We start from the raw sequence: 22,589 nt of genomic DNA on the forward strand, positions 1-22,589 counted from the left end.
ACACTGCTGCAAGAAGGGGGGGCAAGTTCCTTCATGTACTCTGTGTAAAATCGAACTGGTATTCCATCAGGGTCAGCGGCCTTTCCTCTTTTGAGCGACTTTAACTGGTTTTGCATCCCTCTGTCATCTATTTATATATCTACCATTTTGTCATCTGTGCGACAATCTAGAGAAGGAACATCTGTTGACTCCAGGTGGCTATTTACCTGAATACTTTCAATATAAGATAGTCTCTCTCCCTCCCCTACCTACCTAAGTCACTCAACATTCGTACACATACAAACACACATGCATGTTTTGAATATTCAACCTGTTATGTATCTTAAAATCTCAGCACTCTGATCTCACTACAAATGTTTTCAGTACATAAAGAGTCATAATATTTTAAGCTCAGTTCAAACAATTCTCTCCTAAATGTCTGTAAATGTTATGCAACAGAATATAAACAATATATGCTATCCAAACCTGAGAGAAAAATTGAGCCAATTTTTCCTTCAATTTTTCCTTGTAAAAGACTTCACTTTCTGTTGGAAACTGTTCTGGACGATTCTGAGATGACTGCGGAGTCATTTGTGATGGTTTGTTTTCATCTCTTCGCCTTTGTTTCTCTTCTTCCCAAATGGCATTTAGTCCAGGATTGATGGATCGCTGGTCTGTTTAATAAATGAACCATGCATGAATCATACTGGACATGTAGTGTCCACAGCAGGCAATATTTCATGACACAATAGGTAATGTTATACTCCAGTCACACCAAATTTAATAAAAGTGAAGAGACAAAAGTCATCAGTATAGATAGTAACGACAGAACTGTGGGGTGGGGAGTGTCACAGGAATTAGAAGCGGAAACTGATTGCAGGTTATGACATGTTATACCTTGCTTTGCTGTGAATAGGTTTCCAACTTGTGTCATTGTGCTCCTCTACCAAAGGTACAAGCCCATTATCATCCTTGTTAATTAGGATTTACATGTTTTATATTGTTACATATCTTTATATTAATGATGTGATGATGATTAGTTTCATTTGGACATACTAATCTGGTGTCAATGTGTTTATTGTAACACGATGTATGCCATTTATTGAGCACTCATTCAACCTAGTAATCTGCAGTTTGTGAAGCTCTGTTGACAGGGGCACATGATATCTGAAATAATGTGATTTGTGTTTTGCACTGTTTGCTGTTACTAGGTAACCTCTATTTTATTGACTTTTTTCTTACCTACTTTTTGTTCACTTTGAGCTTTATGGGCCATGTAAGGCCATATTACTTCCTAACGTGCTTAAGTAGTAAGTGGGTAGGTAAACTGCAATGCCAGTTTGATAAACAGAAGCCCACGTGTAATTTGTGAAATAATATCAAAGATAGCCTTGGTGGCTCACTTTGGGTTGAAAATATTCTTTGTGCCTGTCCATAAAATATTACACCATGAAATGTGTAATGGTGAAAGAATATGAAGTAAATAGATTTTAATCTCTAACTGCTGATAACTGTGGGCAATATTATAATCATTAAAATAACTGCACCCAGATTCTACAAAATGTTGCATTTAATGTACCATAGCAGAGATCAATTTTTATAAAATGTAATAAAAGTCTGTATGAATGTATTACACTTATCACCTAAGCTGCAAGCATTGTACACTTTCCATCACCGAGTGTCTACAAGAATCAACTGAATAAATCTAGTACAAAAAGATTAGTTATTTAAGTTCTTGCATATTTGTGCGCTTCCTATTCTTTTCTTAATACCTTCTAATTCTAAAGCCATTGCTTCGTAGTTGGATAACTGTGGACAAGAAAATTTCGTGAAAACAGCACAAGAAATAATGTGAAACTGGCAGTTTTTGGTGAAATAACACGAGTTCAACATTTTTTGAAGAATATCATGAAACGCAAATTTTACAAAATATTGCGAAATTTGTCATTTTCCTGTAAAAGAAATGTCAGATATCTGAGGACAGCAATATACCAGTATTCATAACTGATAGTTACTGAATGACAGAACTGTATTTTGACTTCTTATTTTGGCAAGACTGAGGTTTGTGTGTAATCTCAAAATGACAGTTCCTTTCCCACATAACTATGACATGAAGTCAAAAGTACCACGTAGCAGCTATATTAGCAAAAATATTGAAAATAGTAAAAAGCACCAAAATTGGGAAGAAAATACCAAAATAGGAAGAAAGAACACTAGGTTGGGAAAAAACACAGAAATTGGGAAAAATAGCACCAAATTTGGAAAAAATAACAATGCTATTGGCAAAAAATAGCACCGATACTGAAAATACAGTGCCGATATTCACAAAATATAGCACCGCAGCTGGCTTAAAATAACACTGAATTTGGCCATAAGTAAAACCATTTTTATCCTGTTCCTACTAATAACCCTTTTGCAGTGAACTCATCTGGTAAGGAAACGTCAATTGGCGTTTATTGCCAAGAAATTTTTGTTGGGAATTCAAAGCTGCAAAAGAGTTGAAAGGAGGATGGACATGTTATATGCCAATCTTACCTGTAGAATGCTCTTTAAGTTTCCAGATAGTATTATTATTAGATTTTTCTTGTAAATTGGCACACGAGACAGTTTTGTTTTGTTGAGGAAGATTCTGAAGTTTGAAGTAGGTGATCCATAAATCACAAAGTGTTTAGATTGCTTGATTAACAGGGACTCCCGAACTTTTCTTCTAATTCAACTGAGTGGATTTAGCTGGGAGCATATTATTTTCTGATTGTTTTCATTGTAAACTTATTGCTTATGATGCTAAGGTATGTCTGTTTACTGATTTGTAATCAACAGCTGACCCATTTATAGCTACAGTTCTGCAGATGTACTAGCATATTCATGTATTTCTTTTGTCTCTCCGACTTAAGTTTGTGTCGTCTTCTTAAAAGGTTGCTGCAACATGCAACGAAAGAAAAGCTGAAAAGACTTTAATGTCTTTTTGCTCTCAGCAGATATGTGCTTCACAACATTCAGTTCTCTCTCTCTCTCTCTCTCTCTCTCTCTCTCTCTCTGTGTGTGTGTGTGTGTGTGTGTGTGTGTGTGTGTGTGTGTGTGTGTTGCAAATGGAGTGAGGGGGAAACAACTGTCTATATGCATCAGTAGAAGTCTAACTTCTCTTGTCTTATCTTCACAGTCTTTAGGTGAGATCTGTTGGTGACAGCAGGATATTTCAGCAACCTGTCAGAAATGCCGGCTCTCTAAACTTTCTCGATAGTTTTTCATGACAAGAACATCTTCTCCACTCCACAGATTAGTATTACAGTTCATGGAGCAATTCTGTGACACCTGTGTGCTTTTCAAACCCACCAGTAGCTAATCTAGCAGCACACCTCAGAATCACTTTAATGCCTTCCTTTAATCTAATCTGACAGAGAACACAAACACTTGCGCAGTACTCAAGCATAGGCTGTGCAAGTGTTCTGCATGCTGTGTCTTTTATAGGGGAGCTACAATTTCCTATAATAGTCCCAATAAACAGAAGTCGACCACTGCCTTCCCTACTACTCACCTTATGGGCTCATTCCATTTCAAGTCACTTTGAAAAGTTATGCCTAGATATTTAACTGATGCGGCTATGTCAAGCAGCACACCACTAATACTGTATTCAGACATTACAGGATTATTTTTCTCACTCATCTATATTAACTTACATTTCACTACATTTAGAGCAAGTTGCCACTAATCACAACAAACACAAATCCTATCAAACAGATAACCTATCCTTCTAAAGTCACTCAAAGCTGACACTTTAAGTTGTATGTCAGATTGTTTATGGATGCAGAGAACAGCAGTAGTCCTTCACACTTTCCTGGGACACACCTGACAATACCTTTGTCTCCGATGAACATTCATGATCCAAGACAATGTACTGGGTTCTATTACTTGAAAAGTCATTGACCCATTCACTTATCTGAGAACCTATTCCATAAGCTTGGTCTTTTATCAGCAGCTTATAGAGTGGCATTGTGTCCAATACTTTCCAGAAATCTACGAATAAGTAATCTACCTGTTGCCCTTCATCCATGTTTCACAGGATTTTGTGTGAAAAAGAGGCGAACTGAATTTCACACACCAGTCGTGATTTCTAAATCCATGTTGATTTGTAGATAAAAGATTTTGTCTTTCACAGAAATTTATTATATTCAAAATAAACTCAAGAATTCTGCACAAAATGGATGTCAATGACATTGGTCTGTAAATTCCTCAGGCCATCCTTTTAGCATTCCATTATACAGGAGTCACCAGCACTTTTTTTACAGTCGCTTGGGACTTTCTATTGGGCGAGAGATTCTGAATAAATGCAATATAAGTAAGGGTCCAATGGTGAAAGAGTACTCTCTGTGAAACCAAACTGGTATTCCGTCTGGACTTGGCGACTTGTTTGTTTCCAACTCTTTCAGTTGTTTTTCAGCACTCGGGATGCCTATTTCTATGTCCTCCATACACAAGTTTGTGCAGCAGCCAAACGATGGTCTGTCTGTACGATCCCGCTGGGTGACTGATTTATTAAACATTATATTTAAAACTTCAGCTTTCCTTTTGCTGTTTTCTACTGCCACATCAGACTGATCTACGAGTGACTGTAACAAAGCCTTCAACCTGCTTTGTGATTTTACGTGAAGAATGGAATTTTCTAGCATTCTCAGTAAGATCTTTTGCTGATGTCTGACAATGGCAGTTATATGCATCGTGAATTTATATTTTTATAGAAGCATTTAAATGTCCATCACTCTGAAATTGAATGAGAGCCATTCATTGTCTAAGTAAGTTACGCTTGACATTGTGGTGGGCCATGTCCAGCCAATCAGAAAACTGGTGTCACTTGTGCAACTTTCCAGTCTTTGGGTGCGGATCTTTCTACGAGTGAGTGGTTGTATGTGATTGCTAAGTATGGTATGGAGCTACTGTATCAGCATACTCTGAACAGAAACTAACTGGTATACAATCTGAACCAGATGCCTTGCCTTTATTAAGTGTTTTAGGCTGCTTCGCTACGCCAAGGATATCTATTTCTAAGTTACTCATGTTGGCAGTTGTTCTTGATTCGAATTCTGGAATATTTACTTCATCTTCTTTGGTGAAGGAGTTTCAGGAAACTTGTTTAGTAACTCTGTTTTAATGGCACTGTCATAAATAACATCACCATTGTTATCGCATAGTGAAGGTATTGATTGCATCTTGCTGCTGGTGTACTTTATACAACCAGAATCTCTTTGTGTGTATGTTTTTTTTAAGATTTAGAGAGAGTGCTCGAGTGCAGAAACTATTAAAAGAATATTGCATTGAAGTTCATAGTAAATTTCGAGCTTCTGTAAAAATTCGCCAATCTTGGGATTTTGCATTCTTTTAAATTTGGCATGCTTTATTCGCTGCTTCTGCAACAGTGTTATAACCCATTTTATGTACCACAGGGGATCAGTACCATCTCTTATTAATTTATTTAGTATATAACTCTCAATTATCCTTGATACTATTTCTTTGAATTTAAATCACATCAGGTTTAAGCTTACAAAGTCAGATGGGAAGGAGTGGAGACCGTCTCTTAGGAAGGTGTCAAGTGAATTTTTATCTGCTTTTTTAAATAGATACCCTTCATATTTATTTTTGGTGGGTTTGGATGTTATGGTCTCCAGTCTAGCTACAACAACTTAAGTTGTTGGTCATTAATGCCTATATCTGTCATGATGCTCCCTATTTGATCAGGATTATTTGCTGCTAAGAGTTCAAGTATGTTTTCACAAAAATTTACACTTTGAGTGTGCTCCTGCGGTGGAGAAAGCATTTAGTACAATTTCTGAGGATATTTTACACCTACTATCCTGTCTGAATACATATTTTTGCCAACAAATCAAGAGTAGATTGAAGACATCAACAATTATAAATGTATGGGTGACCTACTTGTGATAAGATTCAAGTTTTCTTTGAACTGTTCAGCAACTGTATAATACGAGTTGGGGGGGTGGGGGGGGGGGGGGCGAGGAGAGGTCAGTAAAAGGAACCAATTATCAATTTATTCTGGTTGTCAAGTATAACCTCTACTCATACTCACAGGAACTATTTACTTCAATTTCACTACAAGGTAAACTACAACTGACGGCAATAAACACTCCACCACCAACTGTATTTAATCTATCCTTTCTGAATATGGCTAGGACCTTTCTAAAACTTTTGGCTGAACTTATCTCCAGTTTTACCCAGCTTTCAGTACCTACAACAATTTGAGCTTCAGTCCTTTCTATTAGCTCTTGGATCCCTGGCTCTTTTCCAACACAGCTATGACAGTTTACAACTACAATACTGATAGGTGCTATGTCAATCTTCTTCCTGTGTTCATCGTACACCCTTCAAAAACTGAAGCCCTTTTCACACTTTCCAAAGACCATCTGACCTTTTTTTTAAAAAAAAAAAAAACTATCCAGTGCTATCCACACAGCCCCGCTACCTGTGTATAGTGAAGTCCTTGCCTATTTAGCATCAAGTAATAAGTTTTAATCTGCCAGGAAGTTTCATATCAGTGCACACTCCACTGCAGAGTGAAAAATTCATTCTGGAAACATCCCACAGGTTGTGGTTAAGCCATGTCTCCACAATATCCTTTCTTCCAGGAGTGCTAGTTCTGCAAGGTTTGCAGGAAAGCTTCTGTGAAGTTTGGAAGGTAGGAAATGAGGTACTGGTGGAATTGAAGCTGTGAGGATGGGTTGTGAGCCTTGCTTGAGTAGCTCAGTTGGAAGAGCACTTGTCTGCGAAAGGCAAAGGTCCCGAGTTCGAGTCTTGGTCTGGCACACAGTTTTAATCTTACAAGAAATTTCATATCAGCGCACACTCTGCTGCAGAGTGAAAAATTCACTCTGGAAACATCCCCCAGGTTGTGGCTAAGCCATGTCTCTGCAACATCCTTTCTTCCAGGAGTACCAGTTCTGCATGATTTGCAGGAGAGCTTCTGTGAAGGTTGGGAGGTAGAAGACGACGTACTGGCATAATTGAAGCTATGAGGACAGGTCGTGAATTGTGCTTTGGTAGTGTAATCTACCCGTTCCTTCCTACTTGCAGCTATTGTTTACAATAAGCAAAGTCTTTTATGATAAATTCAAGAGGAGTGAAGATTATAATAAACTTTCTAGTTTACTTAGCTTATCATGTTGAATTGGCTCCAGTTCTTCTCTAGGGGTCTGATCCTTGAAGCTGAAATTCTCACATTTTAGGTTCTCACTGTCAAATTGAACTAATTAAATTTGAAAACTGTTGTTGCAGAATTTTTGTTTTTACATAAATATATTTTGTCACATTTTAGCATATGATACAGTCTTTCGACTTTTCTCATTGAGAAAGCTGAAATTACATTGTTCGCACAAAAATACAAAAATATGTCCTATCACATCAGAAGTGTGCTTATGACACTCACACTCTGCGGAAATAACCATATTCCAAAGGGTTTACAATTTTTCTTAACAAATGAATATCTATTAGCTTCTGTTACATTATTACTTTCGATTATTATTTCATAAATGAATCCAGAATTTAACACGGTAACCAGTAAAATACTGCGTAATAATAGAAATTTTAAGTGTGCCACTAGCTCGTAATTTAAAATGTTTCTATAAAAATAACTTTAACTGTACATTCAAAACTAGTACCTATCGATTATAACATCTAAACTAAAACATTTTATAAAGTAATTCATTTTCATAAATTTTAGCTTGAAATATAACACACTGTGTATAAAATCAAATGACAGTTTTCAGAAAAGTGACTGAGATAATACTGACCTGTCCAAATTTTGAAAAATAATAATGGTATCAGCAACTACTGCTGAGGAAAAGTAATGCTAGTGGAGGATGTAATATTACAGTAGCTCAGTTGGTAGAGCACTTGCCCGTGAAAGGCAAAGGCCTTGAGTTTGAGTCTTGGACCGGCACACAGTTTTAAACTGCCAGGAAGTTTCAAGTACCTAATTTATTATATCAACGACCTGTTCAGCAGAAGAGATTAAAGTGGTATGAAATAGTTGTCTAAAGCAAATCATTATTGTTGTAACCCTATACAGTAAATGTGCATAATTAAACAGCATGCTGCTGCATCTCCAGCCTAAGGAGACCACCTCACTCGGCACAGGCAGCAAAGTAAGTGCTATGCCATGTATAAACAGCAGAATATAAGATGGCAGACCAAGTCCTCAGCTGCTCCAATGCTTTGTGATTAAAGATCACTTTACCTTTAAACTGTGCAGCTATGTAACTCATGATTTCGAGTGCTTGTTCTTATCACAATGTCATTCAGTGTGTCTATAATTGCATTTATGTGGAAGTGAATTAAAAGTTAGTTGGTGGGAATTCTAACATTGTGTTGGTGTAATGTTATAATATATTTTGATGATGTGTGTGGTATGCTTGTCCTCATGTTTCATTCCTCAGCTCGCTATGGCCAGTGGAAGAAATTCTTCAGTCTCTTGTTGCACAGCAGTGAGCTCTCATCAGCCAGCAGCAGGCTCTCTCTGAGGTACTAAACAGTAGCTGAGTACTAGGGTTCACCGCTGTTGATGCAACCTTCACCGTTTCCTCCACATGATGATACTGCGGAGGACTTGGATGCATACAAAAAATGCTTTCAGCAACATTTCCAAGATTTTGGTGTCACTGACCCCTGGTGTGTAAGACTTTCTTTCTGTCACAGATTTCTGCTCGAGTTTATCATCATCATCATCAGCAATAGCAGCCAGTGTCACAGCAGCGGTCCCATGCCCCTCTCCTGTTGTGCCCTTATTGCTTTGTTCAACACAAGCAGGCCGCATGCCCAAAGTGATGTGATGTGAATAAAAGAGGGGGGGTGGGGGGGGACAATTGCATCTGCATCTGCGTGCAACTTTCAATCTCATGCATCAGACATTAAAATGGATGTAAACTGTGTTTCCCAAGTGATGGTAGCCCCAAAAAAACTTTATACAGATGTACACATTATGGAACAGATCCTACAAATGCAAGTAGACACTCGTGCAGCACTGACTTTGTTAAATTCTCAAACTTATGCAGATATTGGATCACCAGCATTGTCCCCTGTCTTTCATCAGTTGGTGAGTTACAACAAACAACACTGGGACAGTTTTCTACTTCTGCAGTTTACAAAACAATTGTTCAGCCTTTGACCGTTCTATTGGTAGATAATGCCAACACTGAAAACTTATTTTGGTTATATGCTTTCAAAATTTGTGGATTATCTATTTCTGATGAAGTGCATTTGGTACTGGATGAAGTTCACTACCAACAACTGGACACAGTATGCTATGAATTTTTCTCCCAGTTTTTGGATGATTTATGGTGTGCTACCAATTTCAAGGCTCACATTGCAATGAAACCAACAGTGACCCCTTTTTTCATGCCTGTCCCATCCCCATTGCTTTATGGGATCAAGTCAAAGTGGAATTTCATCAACTTATGTCCATGGGTGTTATTATGCCTGTCTCCTCTAGTGAATAGTCTACTCCACTGGTAATCATAAAAAACCTAATGGTACCCTTCAGCTCCATGGTGATTATAAGTACCTGGGAATTCAAAGTGTATTAATGATACCTATCCCTTACTCCCATACAGTTGAAGTCTTAAATTCCTTTCCAGGGGCCAGTATTTTTCCAAAACAGATTTGTCATAAGCCTACTTATAACTGCATCTGGATAATGATTCCACACGTGGCCTAGTAGTAAAAACCCCATTCAGTTTATATCAATGCCAGCACCTGCCATTCAGCACAGCTAGTGCCCCTGCTATTTTTTAATGATTTTTGGAGCAACCTGTGGCATCCGTGTCAGGGTGTATCACCACCCGGATGATACTGCAGTCTCCGGTTCCTCTACACTTAAATACTTGCAGAACCTTTGTGCCTTGTTCATAAGCTGCAAGATGAAATGTAACTTGGACAAAATGTAATTTTTGCAGGAGTCTATTGTCTACCTCAGTTTCAAAGTTGTGTGTATTGGCATCAAGCCTTTAGGGCTGCATGTTGATGCCATTGTGACTTTGCTGCACCCTACCAATGTCAAAGAGTTGCAGGCTTTTCTTGGAAAGGTTGCCTATTACCATAAGTTTCATCCTGATATGGCCATGATGGCTCAGTCCCTTCATGCTCTCTTGCATAAGGCTGTTACTTTTCACTGGTCTCCCCACCTGCAAGTGTAATTTTGACCTGTTGAAATAAAAATTACACTCGGCATCTTGCTTATTTACCTTAAAACCAGGCCAACATCTGGTTCGGCCACAAATACCTCCCAGTATGGCTTTGGGGCCATTCTTGCACACAAACATGTGGACGGTTCTGAACACCCTATTGCAACCGCTTCAAAACCCCGAATTAGGTGGAACAGCACTACTCCCAGACAGAAAATGAAGCCCTTGCTACTGCGTACATACTCACAGAATTTCATGTTTTCTTCTACATGACTGTAGTCTGGCAAAGCTGCTTCACTGCTGCCAGCCCTGTACAGCACCCATTTGCTCTGACCAATGTCCAGCCAGCAGCTGGTGAATGACTTGCAGTGGTTCCATCCAAACTCTGCCATCTGGGCCCATGGGTTTGGCTTGCACCCTAAGTGGATACCAGTAGTTGTCCATTATTGCAAAGGCCACCACCTCTTTGTCATGTGCACCTCTGATGGCTTGGTGTCCTGGCACTATCACCAACTCCGCCTACGTGTGACTGACCACATGCTGGAGACCCCGCTGCACCCATGGCTGCCTCCGCCATCCACGCAGATGCCGGTGGCATGGTCCACACCCTCTTCAGCTCCTGGACTGTATTTGCTTTGGGTGCTGCCACTGCTGGGCAGACTAGTTAGCACCAGCCCGACACTGTCTCTGCAGCCTCTGTTGACACTGCTACTTTTGCCTTCTCTACTGCCTTCACCACTGAGTGCGTGCCTGAATGTGGACACAGATACAGCACCGCTATCAATGGTGCTCCCTTATGGTCTCTCGCAGAGGTGGGCACCTTGCCTGTCCACACCTACACCATTTTGGGCCGTATTCTCCTGTGGCGGCATTACACCTGCTCCAGCAGTCATCCCCTTCCGATGAAGACATCTCCAAGGTGAATAGTTTTCCAGCAAGGTGGAGTGAGTGTTGCAACCCTATACAGTGAGCATGCATAATTACACAGCGTGAACCTGCACGGCTGGCCTAAAAAGGCCACCTCATTCTGCACAGACGGCAGAGGAAGCACTGTACTATGTGCAAACAGTGGCATATAAGCCTGCACACTGGACCCTCGGCCACTTTAATGTTTTGTGACTAAGGAGCACTTTACTGATAAGCTGCACAATTATGTAACCCATGATTTTGTGTGCTTGTTCTTATTACAATGTCTTTCATCTATAATTGCCTTTATGTGGAAGCGAATTAAAAGTTGTTTGGTGGGAATTCTAACATTGTGTTGGTGTGCAATGTTACAATAATTACAACACATGTACACCAGAACACAATAATCGGTGGTACTGAAGTGCAGCATAAGATCTGGGGACTACATTTACCTGCACTCTGACTGGGAGCAATAATGTGACAGCCTTGTATATCTCCTTCAATTCTGCATGTACTTAGCTTCTTGACATTTTCTTGTAACCAATCCTCTTCTCGTACAGGTACTGCAAGCAAAAGAGCCAACAATAATAAAACACTGGTCACGAAGCAAATGAGTTGTTATTAATTATGGAACATAAATAAAATTTCCAGATTGTACAACATAATGCACTGCATGTGTACAGTTGCTACAACACCGGTAACAAACTGTTACTAGTTAGAATAAAAGTACGATGCATGGAATCATATTGATGTCAATACATTTGCAGGTCAAAGATGACCAATAATATTATAAAGAAAAGATCTACATTTACAGTTATACACAAAAACTCAGACATACTTGTAACACATAATAAAACAGTTACTTTATATGGGAAATAAATTACTAGAATTAATTTTAATGTTTTGTAATAAATTAAGAACAACGGATTCAAAGACAAGGCACTGTGATAGAATACAAATCAAGGGATAAAGTGAATTAAGCATGCTAAAAATTGAGTTGTGATGAATACAAAGTGTGAGGAGAAACAAGTACCAAACAATCTTTTTATCCATGTGTCAGAATCAACGATATATAATTAAGATTTCTGCTTCCTTTTGAAGGATAGAAACTATATTTGTACATTTCATTTCACTATCCAATTATAAACAACTGAAAGGGGATTTATGTAGTGTATAAAACTGACATAACTATCATTAGATTTCTATGTCATTTGTACAGGCACCCAGATTTCAGTATTAAAAGTCAGTAATACTTTGCTATTTTTCTCTTTAAATGAGAGCAGATAGCATTAGTCATTTTATAAAATGTGACTGAATATCACTCAACTCACTTAGAGTATAAGAAACAACTCTTGTAGTATCTTACCATCCAGTGATGACTCTCTTCTGAATTTCACCTGTGACACAGATACAAAACTCATTCCATGCAGTTTGTAATCTATCATAAACTGCAGGATGAATGGAATATGTGCCTCATGTGGTTGGAAAATTTTATTAAGGACAGCTCCATTCTGTGGGAAAAAAATTATAATAGTTTCAGACACACATCAATTTTGTGTATGATAGAACTGTGACAAAACAGCAGGGAATAAAAATAAAATAAAATAAAATAAAAAATCCATTGACTAAGTCATATGGTGTTAAAAATGAATGAGAGAGAAAGAATAATGCTGTAGCTACAGTTTACATTTTACTATACAATAAAATATAAACATGATTAAACAATGATTAAGAAGTAAGACTACTAACATTAAGATGACGTGTTAAATTCGTGGTCATGGGCAAAAAAAATTATTTTTTCTTCGTCAGAACATGAAGCTTAAACACCTGGATGTGATGCTGCTATATGACTGGAATGATTACTGGTCTAGGATGGCAACACTGGGAAGACACAGAATGCTGGAGGTGAGAAGTTTCCACAAGATCACACAGAATGTCAAAACAGAGGTGAAGTTAGATGCAATAATTTTAACATAAGCAGAGCTCCAGAAGCAAAGAATGTAAGAGTAGTTCTGTGTATTGAACTATGGTGTGAAGGAGGAAGGAGAAGTCAAAAGTTGAAAGGAACAGAAGGCCATGGAGGAAGACAGGCCTAAAGATTTAGAAAAGTAACATATGGAATACATAATAAAGTAAACAAAATAGAGACAGATGATAATGAATACCCAGTAGAACAAAAAGCCAGTCCAAGATGCAAATTTTCACTTTTTATTCATTTGATGACTAGTTTCGGGCCGACACCCATTTTCAAATCATCCTACGGAACATAAAACCAAACTTAAACTCATGCATAACACAGTTATTACCAAATTCTTAAGCATATGCCAAAGATACAGAACATATCATTTTAAACATACATAACAAAGTCGAAAATGGCACTTTTTGAAGATGTCACAAATGTGTAATGAACATGTACAGTGCATACAGTTAACTGGCAATTTACTCCTTCCACTGTCGTAACGAAACCTTGGGATGGGGGCGCTCTTTTTATTTATTAAAATGTTCTCCGACCATCAAGAACACAGTAATTCACACAATAACTGTACAAGCCCACAATAAAATCAATACTTTTTTAAAATCTTTACCAAAAAGAGTCAAATACTTCAAATCCCTGACCAGTAATACACAGCCATGCCACATATTATAAAATTGTATCCAAGTTGGCACATAAAAAACATTAAATGTGAAACCATTCAAATCAACAATAAAATTATTACTTTTTAAATCCCTTACCAAAAACAGTCAACTATTGAGAACCACTGAACAGTAAAACATAATAGCACCACCTACGGCGTGTATTACAAAGTTATATGCCATGTAGGCATGTAAAATTCATTAATATGAACAGCAACATTAGTATTAAAAGAAAACAAAACAACAGGAGATTAAACATCTTCATCACTTCTGACCATTTACAAGCTTTTTCTTTTAATACTACAGTTGCTGTTCATATTAATGATTTTTATGTGCCTACGTGGTATGCAACTTTGTAACATGCACTGTAAGTGCTGCTGTTCTTGTGTTTTACTGTTCAGTGGCTTTAAACAGTTGACTGTTTTTGGTACAGGATTTAAAAACAATAATATTATTGTTGACTTGCACAGTTTCATGTTTAATGATTTTTACATGCCAACATGGCATGCAATTTTGCAACACACACTGTTTGTGGCACTGCTGTGTATTACTTGTCAGTGATTTTAAGTATTTGATTCCTTTTGGTAAAATTTTAACAAGTTTTCCTATTGTTTTCTGCACAGTTCCACATTTAATAATTTTTACATGTCAAAATGGCTTACAATTTTGTAATATGCGCTGTATGTGGTGCTGCTGTGTATTACTGGTCAGGGATTTTAAGTATTTGATTCTTTTTGGTAAAGATTTAAAAAAGTATTAATTTTATTGCGGACTTGTACAGTTACTATATGAATTGCTGTATTCTTGATGGTTGGAGAACATTTTAATAAATAAAAATGTTTTCTACATCATTATGGGGTGCCCCCTTCCCACGGTTTCCCTATGACAGTAGCAAGAGTAAACTGCCAGTTATCTACATGCACTGTAAATGTTCATTTCACATTTGTGACCTCTTCAAAAAGTGCCATTTTCAACTTTGTTACGTAAGCTTAAAACAATGTGTTTTGTATCTTTGGCATATGCTTATGAATTTGGTATTAACTGTATTATGCATGAGTGTAAAATTCAGTTTTCTGCCCTGTAGAATGATTTGAAAATGGGTCTCAGCCCAGAAACGAGTCATCGAACGAATAAAAAGTAAAAATTTGCTACTTTGAAAGGTTTTTCATTCTACTGATTAACAGAAGTTGCTGATCCATGCCACTCCAGCATGCTGGAAGTCTGTAATAATGAATAATGACAAACAGAATACATCTACATCTACATTTATACTCCGCAAGCCACCCAACGGTGTGCGGCGGAGGGCACTTTACGTGCCACGGTCATTACCTCCCTTTTCTGTTCCAGTCGCGTATGGTTCGCGGGAAGAACGACTGTCTGAAAGCCTCCGTACGCGCTCAAATCTCTCTAATTTTACATTTGTAATCTCCTCGGGAGGTATAAGTAGGGGGAAGGAATATATTCGATACCTCATCCAGAAACGCACCCTCTAGAAACCTGGCGAGCAAGCTACACCGCGATGCAGAGCGCCTCTCTTGCAGAGTTTATCAAATAACCCTGTGACGAAACGCGCCGCTCTTCTTTGGATCTCCTCAATCTCCTCCGTCAACCCGATCCGGTACGGATCCCACACTGATGAGCAATACTCAAGTATCCACACTAAATGTGACATAACCAATGGAAGATGTACATTTACAGTTATCAGTGTTGTTTGCTAGTATTTCAGTATTCATTCTTCTTCAGAGTGCAGAAAAGAAATTCACGTGCAGAACATGAAGTGCTCTGAAGAACAATGAAAGATTGACAAATCAGTCAGCACTACTTTCTACATAGCACTCTACTGTTCACCAGCTCTTTGATAATGTAAGTCATGGTCCTTACTGTCAATCACTATCGCCTTGCCATGTGGATGCGATATGGATGGGCATGGTGTCAGAACACCACTCCCTGACTGTTGTCAACTTAAGATAAGAAATTTGGTATGGAAATAATTAATACATAATAAAAAAGATTTGCAGCTGGTTTTATGGACAGCATCTCATTAGTGTGTGTCAGCTCAGACAATTGGTGAATCAAATAGCACTGGCACAAGGTGTACTGTGATATTAATGACAAATTCATTGGATATCACTTGGGTTTCTCATAATTCTGTGATATGAATGACAAATTCATTAGACGTCACTTGGGTTTCTCATAATTTATGCGAGGAAAGTTCAATGAGTATGGAGTGTGTAGAAGCCTATAAAGAAATATGACTGTAGAACCCAGAACAGTTTTCAGCATCACCACTAAGACTCAAATGTTAGAAAATATAACTCCATGGTAATAGTTGCAAGCAATCATTCACTGAACACATTGTTACATGTTAAACTTAGAGCCACCATTACTCATACTGCCATGTATTTCTTGTGGAACATTTTTGGCAGTAACCAGTTTTGCACTATTTGAGGTGGGAAGAGACTCATCATTCAAATTTGTGAATATAATAATTGCATAATAATATTTTAAAGAGGACTGGAGTGATAATGGGAAACAAATGAGGATTAATTAAGACAAATAAAGTTCTGATTGACAATGGTACGATGAAATTAATCTTCATGAAGCTGAGATTGACACTCAACTAATGCACAAATATCGTCATGTTAATGAACTGTCGCAGGTTGCTGTATTTGACTGAAAAGCAGAAATACTTCCAAAATGGGCACATGAATTCCAATGTAGTTTAAGAAATAGGTCACTTGTTACTAATGGAGGCAATGGAACAGTTCATAATTATGTAGCTGCAATCAATTCTGGCTTGTAAGAATATGAGCTCATTAAAAATGTTATATTACAGAGGAGTTTCAGCAATGATCAGCAGCACTAAATGGAGCAGACAATTTTCCAATATCAGAGCTACTTCACTGTTTACAGTTTATTGGTGGATGTAAAGCAGGTAGGAAGGCATTAAATGCCCCTTTGACATCAAGACCACTAGATGGAAATTACCTACAGATCGTACAAAGAAAGGGAAAGAAATTACCAATTTCCTAAACTACCACTAACACATCTATGTTGAGTAATTTAAGGAAACATTGAAACACCTACTTTGGGTTGGGCAGATTCTTGAATACTGCTCGAGTGTTTGGGATTCACACCAGGTCAGATTACAGGAAGACATAGAGGCAATTCAGAGGCAGGCTGCTAGATTTGTCACTGGTAGGTTTCATCAACATGCACGTGTTATAGAGATTCTTCAAGATCTATAACGTCCTTTTCACAAAACATTATTGGGAAAATTTAGAGAGTCAGCATTTTAAGTTCACAGCACAATGGTTTTACTATCGCGAATGTACATTTCGCTTAAGGATCATGAAGATAAGAGTGAAATTAGGGCTGTTACGGAGGCATACAGACAATCATTTTGCCTTGTCCCTTGCTCAGTTTGCTAGTGTAACAGGAAAGGAAATGACTAGTAGTGTGACAAGGTCCTTTCCGCTGTGCACCATACAGTGGCTTGCTTAATATGTATGTAAATGTAGATGTGACTGATTTCCTTAATGAGTGCATGACGTCGCTTGGTCATCGATTGAAATGGTGTTTGTTCCATCCTCTTTCAGGCAATGTGCTAGAAACAGATGAAAATATTATAGCCACTGCTTTTTTTGCACAGAGGAACAGATCAGTAAATTTAGGAAAACCTTGGGAACAAAGAAAATTCTTTAGTAGCTGAAGGGAGAAAGACTACCAAAAAATATTTTTTACTATATTTTGGAGCCACTGCTGAACTGTTCTTTATTAATAACAGATAACATCATCATGTTTATAGCAAATTAACTTTAGTTTCTTGCTGATAACAGTACTGTAGTGTGTTATAGTGGGCTTACAAGTGCCATTTATTGATTTATGGGAGCAAAAATTTTAGTTAACCAAACAATACAATGCATTACGGGCACTGTCTTGCTCACATGGTGAGGTACACCATGACTTCACTGCAATTTGCTGTCAGTGTTATGACTAGTAACAAGAGTGGTTTTAACATAGTTATCCATACTGTCCTTTGAATGTCAGTTTACTACCATAATTCAGTCAGTGCAGAAACTGATTTATATTTCGAAAAGAGATTATGATTCACTTATAGATGGTGGAATGAGTAAATGTAACCACTCATTAAATAGTGAGGGCATTGATAGGCACATAAATCCTGCAGCTCTGGAAAATGGTATCTGAGTTTATGAACTGTCACAGGAACATCCTACACCATCAGTGCCATCTCCAAAAGCAGCCACATCATACATCATCTCTGCTGCACCTACTGCACTGAACTGTTCTTTACTTATTACATTAACTATCTGATCAAAAGTATTAGGACACATATTAGTGGACCCCATACTTAAACTCCCTACATACAGTCATTGTGCTAGCTGGACTGCTGGTAGCACTTTGGAACTCAATAGTGATTCCTTCCATTGACTTCATGCAATTTTTTACAACCATCCTTCGCAGTGCTACATGACCCCTGTCTGTCAACACCTACAATCTGCAAGGTCTTGATTTAACGGTGGGTCTTCCTTTATATTTCCACTTCACCATCACATCACCAACATTTGGCAACTTTAAAGGGCTGAAATGACCCTGACGGATTTGTAACGCAAGTGACATCCACTGGCTAGTACAGATTCCTTGGTACTGTGCTCTTCTGGCCAACCCATTCTGCTGTTACTGTTTCAGTACTGACAACACAAAACTACCTGTCTCCTTTTATATTGGCTGGTTCACCTGTCATGACACCTAGTCATCAATTCTATATTACATAGGGGTGTCCAAATACTTTTGATAAGATGGTCATGTGGGGATGATCAAGAACCAGTTGTCCAACAGGATGAAGGAACACTTCCTAATTGTGTGTTTATCACCCCACAAGAGAGCATGCTGCTGGGCTGAACACCATAAAAATCAATGGCTCTTTAACAATCTTTATGATCTAGATCTCCCCCATCTCCCAGCAGCAGTTCTCAGTTGTGTACATTAGTCCCTCCGAAACATCCTTTGTTCAATCACCTTCTAGCTATTTTATTCTGACTACCTAATTTTAGCACAGTTCACAGATTTACAAATTTATGAATCTTTAGCAATACCGCTGCTCTAACAGGGTTTACCTCCCTCTACTGTATCTTCTAGCCCACTTCCTCATGACAATTTCATCACGAGCAACACGCAACAATGCTGTCGCAGTCACAATGACATCTCTCCTAGCACTCTGCTAATATCTTCTCCTCTTGACAGCATCCAGTCTTCTCCTAGTTTGCTCATTCCTCCCCATTTCTTCCTCCTCACATATTTCATCTCCTCCACTCAACACAACCCCCTCACTTCAGTCACACTACACCACCGGACAATGAGCTTTTGTGTGTATGCACACATGCTTTTATGCTTGTGCATTCCACAGAAAGATATAAGAATGGAAGCTGAGCTTTCATGTAACAGTTCTTGTTTATTTCCATTCACTATTCAATAACTCCATCATTTGGTCAGTGGTTAAACCCATTTAACTATTCATGTTCTGTTGTAAGATTTTTCAGTATCATATCACATGCAGATGACATGTAAACAGAGTCGACCAACACATATGCTAGAACAAATCAGATGGATATTAGGTCAAGCTGTGTTGACACCGCCACCATAATGATAGTCCATAGACGCTCTTAATGGACCAGTGATAGTGCAAGTATCTAGGAATAGAAATAATCTAGAGAAAGTCAAAAGTTTGCAATTTTGGAAGATATTGTCAATTACAAGTATTACATTATGCAGAACTGAGCGAGGTGGCACACTGGATAGCACACTGGACTCGCATTTGGGAGGATGACAGCTGAAACTCGCATCTTGCCATCTTAATTTAGGTTTTCCATGATTTCCCTAAATTGCTTCAGGCAAATGCCTGGATAGTTCCTTTGAAAGGGCACTGTTGACTTCTTTTCCCATCTTCCCTAATCCAATGCGACCAATGACCTCACTGTTTGGTCCCCTCCCCCGACTCAACCAACTAACCATTATATGAAAAATATATATAACAAAAATAACTATAATTTTAAAACAATTATCATCTAAAATGTTCTCCATTTCAGCAGTATTTCAAGAAACTGGTAGTATGGCATCAATAACACTGAATAGTTTACTTTTTTTAGCTGTTTCATTAATAAGCATTTCTTAATTATCTATTATGCATTTTTAATTATCATGTCAACAGCTGCTTAATATTATTCATACTGGAAGCTGTCATACCTGGAGTAGTTCTACAGCTTTTCTGATTATATTTGGGTTATAGAAGTAAATTTTTAAATACTGGCTCTCTTTTGTGTGGTATCCATAGAATGGTCTGGAAAGATAGAACACAATTTTACACACATTTGAAACAGAATGTTACAAATAGTTAACTAAATAGAAGGTTAAGGAAACAATAATTTACATTTGTATCCAGACATTCCAAAGTGAAGACATTAAACACCTATAATATGCATCTAAATTCTTTCACAGCAAATCATAAAGAAAGTGCATTACAGAGATGATTTTTAATGTTTCCTATTTTATGTTTCTTGCCTTTCCATTTATGCATGGACACATTATTTTTTTATGTTTGCGTATGGGGTTTTATTCATCTAGTTTTACCTTCATGGTCTCTACACGAGTGATATGGAGAAAGCTAATTTATATTTTCAGATTCTGTTTTCAAAATTGGTTCTTGAACTGTTAAACCATTTCATGGGCACATTTTTTGTAGTGACTCAGTGAAGCTAATTTTTTTGTATCATATCAGAATTTAGATCAAATAACTACATTTCATTTTTATAATTTTATTTTTGTGATTTAGGACCAAACACTATCATGAGAAGTATTATACCCACTGCCCTTCTGTGAGCTATTATGGGTAGCCATTACACAAGTTTTGAAATTCCCTCACTAATGCTAAACGTTTGCAGAAGCCGACTTGCTATGTGCTGGATTTTAGAATTTGGCCATTTCTGCATGTTCCCATCAGTGTATCATTGCACAGTAAGTCACAATAGTATACACTGCAGAAACAAAGAAATGTGTTCTGAATTCAAATGTGACAACAATAGTGATCTCACGATAAGTGGAAGCTGATTGTTGTAGCAGTTTTCATTATCCTAGTATAGTGTACTACCACACGATGTCAGGCACGTCTACGGGTGGAAAGATATATTTCCATGAGTGTAGTAAAACAATTAATTTTGTGGTATTTATGCTACATGCAGTCCACAAAAATAAATATTTATTTTGTGGTAAGTATAGTTCTTGGTCCTCATGGGAAAATTACTTTGGTGGTAAGCATACTTCCCTCTGGCCCTAAAATCAACACTATTTGATGGTATGTACACTTCTCATGACCCTGAAGGGCAAAACACACATTTCATGGCAATTAAAAGATATATTTCACAAAACAAACCATTGGTGTAGCAAACTACCACTAGATGCCAAGAGCTTACAGAGGTGATTACTACGAACATAGTAATGAAATACAGCTGGTAACATGTAATCTTCCCATTGTCCATGAAATCATTCAAAAAGGCTTTCATGTGATTTTAGGCACCTTTCTTTGAGTGTCTATCAGATGAGATTTTTAACATTTGTGTTGCCCTTCTATGTATATGCTCGGTTTCACTTTTACTAGAAGCTGACATGAGACCAAACCCATTTGCCTATTTTACTTTATTTTTCACTGGACCATGTGAAAAATTACACATGCAATGTATCCGACAGCAGAGATAGAAAATTATGGAAAAAAATACAAACTCAAGATAACAATGATAGTACATACTCATAAGTAAAACTTTACAGGGAAAGGCTCTCAACTATTCTGAGTGACAACTGCATAACATAAGAGAAGTACTGTCCTACAAGAAAGCCTTTCAACTTAGACTTGAATCTCGAGATATATGTAGTACTGGGCATGGAACCCATGGAATCTCCAAAATAGTTCACCCTTTTCTGTAGAATGGTTATGGAAGTGTTGTCCAAGGATACATCAATTTTCCCCCTATTATTCACTGAGTGAGTATTTCAGTCCATTTTTAATGGGTTCATGTTATTAACTATAAATCCTATGAATGAGAAAATATGCAAGAACTGCAGCATTAGAATTCTGAGATGCTTCTCATCCATCTTCAGTCCGTACAATTTACAGTCTTCAACTTCATGAATTACTTGATCATCCAGTGATATTAAAAATTGGCTTTTTCTCGGAAACTATATAATGCACAGTTTTTTGTTAGAGTTAAGTAACAATTTGTGTTCTGTATGCTACAAGGTGACACTACAGAAAACCCTAGCTGCTAAACCATTTAAATTATATTCACATTATTCACAATGACACTCATGCCACCTGCAAACAGAATTTTTTTAACACTCTTTCATGTTTATTTGAAGATCGCTGAAATATGTCAAGAGAATAACAGTGGTCTTAAAACAGAACTCTGTGGCACACACAGTACACAATACCTTGGTCAAATTAAAATTTCTTCCCTGTTTGTTGACACTGGAGGACAATGTTCTGATGCCTATTTGTTAGGTACAAAAGGAACAATTGATGAGCTGCTCAAGTTCCATAATTTTCACATGTACGAAAAAATTAGAGCAAATGTTTTTATTAAAGCAAAACAGATACTAACTGTCCTTAACTCATCATTTACAACTTCAAGTGGGGGGGGGGGGGGGGGGGAGAAAAACGAATCAATTGCAGTTTCTGGGACACATTCATTTGTAAGTCTAACTGCAAATTATGTAGAATGGGATGTCTCGTTCCTTTTTTACACATAGTCTTCCCCAAAACCTTTGAAAACCTGGGCATAAAAAATTGCCTTGAAACTGTCTATATTATCCCTTTTCCAT

At 37.7% G+C, this 22,589-nt stretch overlaps 1 protein-coding gene across 1 annotated transcript in view; it reads right to left on the reverse strand.

The window, feature by feature from the left end:
* The window catches only part of LOC124722902 (DNA polymerase zeta catalytic subunit), a 218,040-nt gene that overhangs the window by 174,963 nt on the left and 20,488 nt on the right, over nt 1–22,589 (reverse strand). Inside the window, exons 4-7 of the mRNA XM_047248042.1 lie at nt 19,965–20,058; nt 12,433–12,577; nt 11,519–11,629; nt 466–653 (exon numbers count right to left, since the gene is read on the reverse strand). Coding sequence (XP_047103998.1) covers nt 466–653; nt 11,519–11,629; nt 12,433–12,577; nt 19,965–20,058 — 538 coding nt within the window. The remainder of the gene's footprint in view (nt 1–465; nt 654–11,518; nt 11,630–12,432; nt 12,578–19,964; nt 20,059–22,589) is intronic.

This window comes from Schistocerca piceifrons, chromosome X (genome assembly GCF_021461385.2).
Source record: "Schistocerca piceifrons isolate TAMUIC-IGC-003096 chromosome X, iqSchPice1.1, whole genome shotgun sequence".
Lineage (NCBI taxonomy): Eukaryota > Metazoa > Arthropoda > Insecta > Orthoptera > Acrididae > Schistocerca > Schistocerca piceifrons.